General features: G+C 40.8%; 1 protein-coding gene across 1 annotated transcript in view; it reads left to right on the forward strand.

Moving 5' to 3' along the window:
- Window positions 1-1,186, forward strand: part of klhdc8a (kelch domain containing 8A) — a 42,636-nt gene extending 41,450 nt beyond the window's left edge. Inside the window, exon 8 of the mRNA XM_056301608.1 lies at window positions 1,099-1,186. Within this exon, the coding sequence (XP_056157583.1) occupies window positions 1,099-1,186 (88 nt within the window). The remainder of the gene's footprint in view (window positions 1-1,098) is intronic.
- Window positions 1,187-10,000: the final 8,814 nt, after the last annotated feature.

Genomic DNA, 10,000 nt, shown 5'->3' on the forward strand with positions numbered 1-10,000 from the left:
AGAGAGAGAGAGGGTCAGAGGAGGCTCCTCTCTCTCTCTCTCTCTCTCTCTCTCTCTCTCTCTCTCTCTCTCTCTCTCTCTCTCTCTCTCTCTCTCTCTCTCTCTCTCCTCTCTCTCTCTCTCTCTCTCTCTCTCTCTCTCTCTCTCAATTTGATGCTTGCCATTGGAAAATAGTCAGAAAGTGATTTGTCCAAGTATGGATTTTAGGGCTTCGATTGGTTGGGAAAGAGTTCAAATGAACTCACTGTAAAAATGAAATCAATACCCTCAGGTAGAAAAAAAACAAACAAAACAAATATATACAAAGCTTACCATATAACAGCTTTGCAAAATCTGCCCCATGTCAAGAAACTTCTTCTTCTCTTCTTTTTGGCTGCTCTCGTTAGGGGTCACCACAGTAGATCATCTGTTTCCATCTCTTCCTGTCCTCTGCATCTTCCTCTGTCAAGCCAGCAACCTGCATGTCCTCCCTCATCACATCCATAAACCTCCTCTTTGGCCTTCCTCTTTTCCTCTTTCCCGGCAGCTCCATATTCAGCATCCTTCCCCAATATACCCAGCATCTCTCCTCCACACACGTCCAAACCATCTCAATCTTGCCTCTCTTGCTTTGTCTCCAAACCGTCCAACCTGAGCTGTCCCTCTAATATACTCGTTCCTAATCCTGTCCTGCTCGTCACTCCAAATTAAAATCTTAGTATCTTCATCTCTGCCACCTCGAGCACCACCTCACGCCGTCTTTTCGTCAGTGCCACTGTCTCCAAACCATACAACATAGCTGGTCTCACTACCATGTTGTGAAGCTTCCTTTAACTCTTGCTGGTACCCCTTCTGTCGCAAATCACTCCTGACACTCTTCTCCACCCGCTCCACCCTGCCTGCACTCTCTTCTTCACCTCTCTTCCACACTCCTGTTACTTTGAACAGCTGACCCCAAGTATTCAAACTCATACAACTTTGCCACCTCTACTCCTTGCCTCTTCACCATTCCGCTGTCCTCCACATGTCAAGAAACAAGGTTATCTAAAAGTGTTTCTCTGAAAAAATTGCATTCAATTTTAAGTATCACATCCAGTATTCTTGTTTTCCGTACTGTAGTAACAGATATCTTTACTCTCTCTCCATTTCTCAGGTACCCAGCCCTGCCAATGAGATTCTCTATGTGAAGGAGGAGGAGTACCTGTAGTCTGCAGGGCATGCTCACATCTACAGTAATTGACACTTGGCCAATGAAGAGTTCAACTATTACATTTATGCTTAGTCTTTTCTGTAGTGCACTCCTGGATCAGCCCGGTGTACAATGTGTGAGAACGTGGGGAATAGACCTAAATCGAAAAACCGAGGGCTCTCTCATTCCAACTTAAGTTACTGAAATAGAAAACAGTGCCCCTGCTGGGGTTTGGTATCCTCCACAGTGGGACAGACAAAAATACACATGCATACAACATACGGAGGAGCTGGCTCTTTTCTTTAGATAAAGTAACGTATCCTGATATTTTTTAAAGTTACACCCCTACACTGTATGATATAGTGCACACTTTAAAAAGAAGAAAATATTTTGTAGCCTGTACGTCTAGCACTGTAGACAGATGAATGACCTCTTTTAATGCATACCTAAGGGTTATGTTGTTTATGTGTTTTGGATCTATTTTTTTGTAATGTGACGTATGCAGTTTGTTGATAATTGAGGATTTTGGTCCCTTAACATTTTTAGAGTTAATTAGCGGTGACATTATATTTTCTCAGTTTTTTCTGAGACAATTTCTTGCATATCGTAGAGTTGTATGGCACTGAGAATGCTGTAATAGCCAATCTCATTGTGTTGTAGCATCCCAAATTTGTGTGGGTGTATACATCTGATTTATCGGATAGTCTTTATCAAATAACTTTATACTAAATCACTTTTAGGACTGCTTTTCTAGTTAGGAAAGAAGATGCTATTTATAAATATCATATATACAGCCTTCACTTCCACTGACACTTTGTAGGCCTGCTGCAATATACTTCTTTTTCAGTGTTTTCCTTGTTTTGTTTTTTTTTCTTCTTCTTTGGTTTGTTTTTCATTTGAGTAAGATTTACTGTTGGACAATTTGAAGAACTTGATATTGTGATCAGGCTGTGATTTAAAAGCACAATTATTGCCAGATTCAGTAAGGCGCTAGAGATATTCTCCTGACTGTTCTCTTTCAATGGTGTCTTTGATTAAGGCTGTCATGTCAGAGATGGATAAATTCTCTCATGTTTCTGCCTGAAGCTTTTATTTTCATCTCATGTCACGTTCAACCCATTAAGTGTCTTATATTTTTTAAACTAATATGACACTTTGCATTTAGGACAGTATTGATTACAAGGGATCATATTTGTTTGTTTATAAATCAGTTTATTTATCATCCATTGGATGTCTGCATTCTCAATAATTTCCACTAGATGACAGTGCATCCAAACATGCGTCAATAAACTGAATGGCTTTGCGCGCCCTCATATCGGCCTGTCACTACAAAGTATGACCCAACCACTTCGATGCGTCGCACAGTTTGAGTGTTTAGTATTGAATGACTTGCTTTGGTTTTGTCTGGAATTCATGTTTAGATTCCAGGAGTTTGATTTGTAATTATGTCAAACTACCTAATCGATAGTTGAATACTGTGATCAACACAGGCGATTCCACACAACCTTGTCAGAGATGATTCATAATGCAGTAGTAATTGCAGCCAAAGCTGCTGAAATCTGAATGCTGGCACCAATTATAACTTGTAATGCATTTCATTAATTTTTTGTTTTTTTTTTAAAGTAACACTGCACATCTATACTTACTACTCGTGTGTGGCGTATTTTGCTGCCCACTCAGATCTAAATTTGTTCTGTAACCTTTCACAACCCCAGAGACCGTTTCACCACACACACACACACACACACACACACACACACACACACACACACACACACACACACACACACACACACACACACACACACACACACACACACACACGAAGAAACAGAGTCCCAAAAGGGCTGATTGCCTTCAAGTGAAGGTGGATGAATTGTGGCTACTGTATTCACCTCAGTGTTTTTTCCACATTAGCTCTGTAAGGCTAATGGCCCTGGCACAAAACAGAGAGAGAGAGAGAGAGAGAGAGAGAGAGAGAGAGAGAGAGAGAGAGAGAGAGAGAGAGAGAGAGAGAGAGAGAGAGAGAGAGAGAGAGAGAGAGAGAGAGACAGACAGACAGACAGACAGACAGACAGACAGACAGACAGACAGACAGACAGACAGACAGACAGACAGACAGAGAGCATTTTTTACAAAGGCACATTACAGCCCGGATTAGTGTCAGGGTCATCGCTTAAGGTAAGAGGAACATTCACTGCCTTATCAGCGGCTGAAAAAACAAGGTGAAGTCATGTATGGATCCCTTCATGGGTAAGACTGTCTCTGACTTAGAACACGGGAGGAGTCCCATATCAAAATAAAATATCCACCATCTGAGAACAAGCATTTTGTACTCGTTTATCCAAAACTGACTATGGAACATACTGTACCATTTACTGTTTGAACAACAGTATCATATCCAAGTAAACAGTCCCTTGTATTTGTGTAATGCAATTGACAAGGAGCCATTTCACTGCCAAATGCGATGGAGAGCGTTATTAAATGAAAGTCTTCACATCTGTTCTAGATATCTACGCATATCTCATTCGGATCCATAGGGTAAGCAGAGATAGTTCCAGAAACGTTGAAATAAAAAAGGACCTTCTCACTGGGATCACTATGACCAAGGTTCACTGTGGCCTATCAAAGGCTTATATTTGATCAGACCTTAGGGTTCTAGAACCTGTTGCGTAATCACCGCAAACAAGTGTGTTAGAACACTCAATGTGTTTGCGTGTCTGGGGGTGGGGAAGGGTGGGTGGGTGGGTGAGAGGGTGTGTTTGTGAACATTACCAAATGACGCGTGTGTGTGTGTGTGTGTGTGTTTATGTGGGCGGTATGCCTGGCCAATGTGCATGCCATTTACATGCTTTTAGTTGGATCAGACTGCTTCTATGGCACATGAGGTAGAATAAAGAAATGGGCAAGAGGCAAAATTACATTGAAATGTTTTTCCTTTTGACGTAATTCCAAAATACTCCTTCAACAACATATTTTCATAGTCACATCTTCTGGATGCCGATTTCTGCATTTTCATGAAGAAAAAAATAAAATAATCGTGCCATTGTCCCATACACATGACATTCGGCTAGGGTTGGGGCATTTCTCAGGTCATTGAGCGGGCTGTTCCATTGATTTTGGAGGGGTCATAAATGCTGAGGGCAGTGTCACCTGTTCTGGAGACAACACAAAGCAGGACCAGGAAGGTGCTGCATGATTAACTGAGGGTTCTTCACAACTGGTGATGGGTCAAATGTATAGGACGGATTTCTCTACAGGGATTAACTTGAACTTTAAACTTAGAATTCAGATCAGCATTTCTTTTCCAATACATAACAGGGGACATGACCTTTAAGAGCTTTGCTAGAGAGGGACTGACTGAGAACTAGACTATTCCATTATGGGCACCACCCATTACCAGATACAGCGTGTTACATCAGGTCCCTCACACTTTTGAAAGGCCATGTACACGTCTGAACGTAGACGCTTGTATGCTTGAATGACCTTTTACAGTTACATGTATGATGGAGGTCAGCTCAACTCAACCCTAATCTGCAAAAAAAAAAAAGAAATCACGACTTTTTGTCCCCAATTTCGTCTTTCATTTTTCCATGCTGCGATATACGTTCTGATTAATGAATAAGCCACGTGTTGCCTACAGAAGGTTACTGTTCACCCCTTCACATTCACAAAAAAGCAAAAAAACATGCACGCATGCATCCGTGTACACCCAGGGAACAGAGTGGTTAATTGGTGAGGATGCTCGTTACCCTCTAACGCATCGCACAAAGTAGAGGAGTTTCTCATTTACAATGATTTGTCCCTTTCATTCAAAGTTTCAAACCAAATAGGTAACCGCTGTTATCATCACACCAGCGCTTCCGTGACTGTTACACAGTTTTCATTGTCGGAACACCGGACAGCCGGTGGTGCCTTACATTTGGTACAGATGTTACAAATTTTAACTGACACACGCTGTGAACTGGGACATCCAAGGTAGTGTCATGCTGAAGAGGCACTCGCACCTATAAACTCCACCTGCATTTACATTTCACATTTTACATTTCACATTTTCCCATTTACATAGGATGCACTTCGAGCCAAAGCAGCTCAAAGGAAAGTCACCAATAAACAGTTATGTGTGTCAGCCTACAGGCATTTTAGTGCACTGAATAGTAAAAAAAAAAAGGTGCATGTCATATAAAGTGTAACTATGCAACATGCAGCTCACCAAAAGTGAAGCAAATAACAAGGGATTATCTGGACAATACAGTACCACAGTCATGCTAAGGGCGATCTATGAACTTAAGGTAAACCCAGGAAAAAGATAAGATTGAGGATAAGTTAGTGGATCTGAATCCCTAATGGAAGACAATGGGTTCATTACACCATTCTGAGTCCAGCTGAAAGAAAAAGTCTGTCATAAGTGAACTTTAACTCCTTCGCTTTATCTTTTTTTTTTATATAAATTTATTTCTGATTTTTCCCTTTTTCTCCCAATTTAGTGGCCAATCGATCCCTATTTTAATTCAAACACCCACCCTCGCACTGTATGCGTTCGCCAACTGCATCTCTCCGGCCGGCAGTCTCGAAGGAGACCGCCTCGCCACTTTCGTGACAAGGCCACTCCAAGCCGAACCACTGTTTTTCCGACACACACAGAGACGCATTCACGTGACGAACACAAGCCGACTCCGCCCCCCTCCCGAAGACAGCGTTGCCAATGATCGCTGCTTCGTCGAGTCCGGCCATAGTCGGATCTGACGAGACCGGGGCGCGAACCCCAGTCCCCAGTGGGCAACTGCATCGACACAGAGCCGATGCTTAGACCGCTACACCACCGCGGACTCCTTCGCTTTATCTTGATGCATGCTCAATAATCCAGGTAAGGAAATCACAGAAAGTTGGATCAGTTCATCTGGACACAACCTTTATTAAGGGAGAAACGTTGCATCACTCATCTAAGTTACCTCTTCAGGGATCACTTAGATATCGGAGTGATGAAACGATGAACTGATTCAATTTTCTGTGATTTGTCTGGAATACTTTAGCTTCATCTACATTCCTCAAAAGCACTATTGTTTTAAAAATAATAAACAATTACGTGACATGAAAATTCTGTTTCCCATTATGAAACCTTAATCATGACATTGTTTCACATTTGGTATTTCACTATACAAAAAAAAAAGCTTCTCGATGATATTCTTGGAAGCAGGTAATTCTAGATTAGGCATCTGAGCGAGATCAAGTCAAGTTTATTTGTATTGCCTAGTTGCGATCATGCACAAAATTAATGAGTTTTGTTACAGTAAGGCATCCCTTGAAATACAGCTTAAATAGCTTTCCTTGTTTCATTTTTGTGTTCATGTCTCAGTTTTGAAGTAGGTTCCTGATTAACATAAAGGAATTATAGAAGCCGAAGATTGTAATGTCACGATTAGACCTCACCAGTTAACACAATGCTTTTTATATTCTTATTGGCATCTACTGCTTCCTTAATTTGATTAATGCCTCTTCATTTTTTGAATTTTTGACTATTTCATGGGATGTTTTACTGCATTTAAATTGAATTGTACCATTTATGTTATGGTAGCTGCATTTTATTGACCGATGTTTTAATTTTGTAAAGCCCATTGAGGCATACCTTGTGATATTGGGCTTTAAATAAATAAACCTTACATTTTTACGATTTTATCAGAGGACCGACAAGCATGAAGGTGCAGGAGAAGGAAAAAAAATGAATGCTTGTTACAATTACTTTCTGCCTCGCTTTTCTCTGTGAGGAGGAGGTAGACTTGGGATGGAAGGAAATGGGAGGAAGAGAGTGGGAGACAGAGAGGGAAGGAAAGAGGGAGAGAATGTTTGGTGGACAGCCATTCATCCTGAGCTGTAGGAAGGTTTCCAAATCTCCCCCTGACATTCTTCTGGGCTCAAAGAAGCCCAGGGACAGAAGTGGCACAGAACTGGCACAGACCGCCTCACCGTTGCCAGGGACAGCCACTCTCCTGAAGCGTTGCTGGGGCTCAGTGCTGTTCTGTGTCCCGTCCTCACCTCACTTCCTGGTTTGGGAAAAAAAAAAAAAAGAAGCGGCTGGAGGATCATTAACCGTCAGAGCACCTACACGCCCAACCAGACCTCAGGACAGCCTCTGCCTCAACAGCTCCATTTGGTTACCTATTTCTTTCTTCACTGGCAGCCAGCAGTGGGCTTTTTTTTTTTTTTTTACTAAAACAAACAGTGTCGTCGTTGAACAGATACAGGGACAACGTTAAAATGTTTTTTTCCAAGATACACAAGCAAAGATTATTCATATGTCAAGTAGTTACACGGGCCAGTTGACAATACAGTTACGAGGTCAGACTTTTCCATGTCCTGATTCTGTGTCCAGAGTTAACATTTGGATAATCTTTGGATTAAAGCATGTGGTTTGATGCAAACATAGAAAGACGTATTGTAACCACAGTAAAATCACTGACAGTGCAATACATTCATCAGAACGGAAATTGTTAAGCGCTTACATCTTGGTTCACTCCATATTTATCTCCACCAGGCGGTAGCCTGAATGGAATTATGCGTTTGGTTGTGCACACATGATGGGATGGTGGCACGGGTGGCCAGAGGAGGACAGGAATCAGTGCCTTTTAATGTATGCCCTGGAGTGAGGCAGGGGTGTGTGCTGACACCGATACTCTTCAACATTTACCTCCTATGTGTCACAAAACTTTTTCATAAAGATCTGGAAGACAGTAGTGGGATCACAATAGACTTTAGGCTAAATGGAAACCTCTTCAACAGGCAAACCTCTTCTTCCCGGCAACCACCAAGTTGTCTGCAGTGCAGGTCCTTGAGCTGCAGTATGCTGATGACTGTGCTCTTGTAGCTCACACACCAGAAGACCTGCAAACCATCCTTTCCACAGTTGTGAATGCCTACAACAGGCTGGGTCTATCAGTCAACACCACCAAGACTGAGGTGTTATGCCATTGGAGGTCCATCCCCCCACCCACTATGCCTGTCTTCACTATAGAATACCAACCACTCTCAGTTGCTCCACCTTTCAAATACCTGAGCAGCATCCTTTCTGAGGGCTGTAACACTGATCACCCAAATATCTACTCGGTGTCAATAAAAAAAAAATGTAAGAGGAAATATTTAGAAATAAATAAAACCATTAATGAAACTCTTGTCATCTCTATATCTCTTTTAAATTATTCCCTCAGTCCTTTGTACTTCTTCTTGAACTGCATAATGTTTGTACTTTGTTTGAGATCCATGCTCAAACTGTTCCACAATTTTACCCCACAGATTGAAATGCCCATGCTCCTCAAAGTTGTACAAAGACCTAATTTCTTGAAGTTTATATTCCCTCTCAAATTATACTCCCCTTTTCTATCTGATAATATTTTTTGTATATTACTCAGTAGTAGATTGTTTCTTGGTTTGAACATTATTTGTGCAGTGTTAAATTCTTCTAAATCCCTGACCTTCAAGGCACTTGACTTTAAAAATAGCTTGTTGGTGTGCTCGCGATATCCTACAATGTTGACTAGCCTTATGGCTCTTTTTTGTAGTATACATAATGGTTGTAAGCTGGGTTTTGTAGGTGTTACCCCATACATCCACACAGTAGATCAGATATGGTCAAATAAATGAACAATACAGTGTGTGCAATGATTTATGATCCAGAATATGTCTTGCTTTTCTCATGACTGCAATGCTCCTTGCCGGCTTTGCGCGCACATATATTATGTGAGGTTTCCAGCAGATTTTATGGTCTAATATCACACCTAGGAATCTATTTTTTAATCACTACTTTTACTTTGGTGTTTATTTTATAATTTCCTAATAACATAAACATTGTTTTGTCTAGATTTAAGGATAATTTGTTTTTGTGAAACCATCATTTTAATTTTTCCATTTCTATTGTGGTCACCTCCTAAAGCTGCTGTAAATTCTCACCAGAACAAAATATATTTGTGTCTTCTGTAAATAGAACAAATTTCAATATTTTTTTTTATATCTTGCATATATCATTTAAGTACAGAATGAACACTTTTGGACCTAAAACCAACCCCTAGGGTACACAACAAGTAATGTCCATGCATGACGATTTATGTTCGCCTATCTTTACAAATTGCTGCCTGTTACTTAAATAGCTTCTTAGCCAATTCAGTACCACCCCTCTGATACCACACCATTCTAATGTATCTATTGCTCTATTGTGATCAATAGTGTCAAAAGCATTTTTTATATCTATAAATATTCTCACAGCAAACTTGTTTTGGTCTATGCAATTAGTTTTTTCTTCAATTAATTCAATGAGTGCCAGAGATGTCGATCTGTTTGGTGAAAACCCATACTGGCTATTTGGTCAACAGATTATTCTCAATTAATTTGTCTAGTCTAACAGCAAACAGTTTTACCCAATATTTTGGAGAATTATGACAATAATGAAATAATTGAGTGTATGTTAGGTTTTTTTTGAGGGGGGGGGGTGTCATGTGAATCTGTCAACAGTCAACATTGCAAAAGTTCTTGGAATCCAATGGAAATTCTCCACTAATGTGATTCAGATGTCATAAATTTGTTTATCTATTTATTTATTGTTATAGCATCAGGCATGGGCACAAGTCCTTGAATACTGGGATGGCATCCAGTGCTTTACCTGTGCCCCTGTCCATAGGGTTAGTGGTTGTGTCAGGAAGGGCATCCGACGTAAAATTTTGCCAAATCATTATGCGGATTGACAAGACCATACCGGATCAGTTGAGGCTCCATACCGGATTGGCTGACGCCTGGGTTAACAATGGCTGCCATTGGTGCTGTGCCCTCACATGGTACCAATGGAAA

The sequence above is a fragment of the Lampris incognitus genome, chromosome 2, assembly GCF_029633865.1.
Source record: "Lampris incognitus isolate fLamInc1 chromosome 2, fLamInc1.hap2, whole genome shotgun sequence".
Classification (NCBI taxonomy): domain Eukaryota; kingdom Metazoa; phylum Chordata; class Actinopteri; order Lampriformes; family Lampridae; genus Lampris; species Lampris incognitus.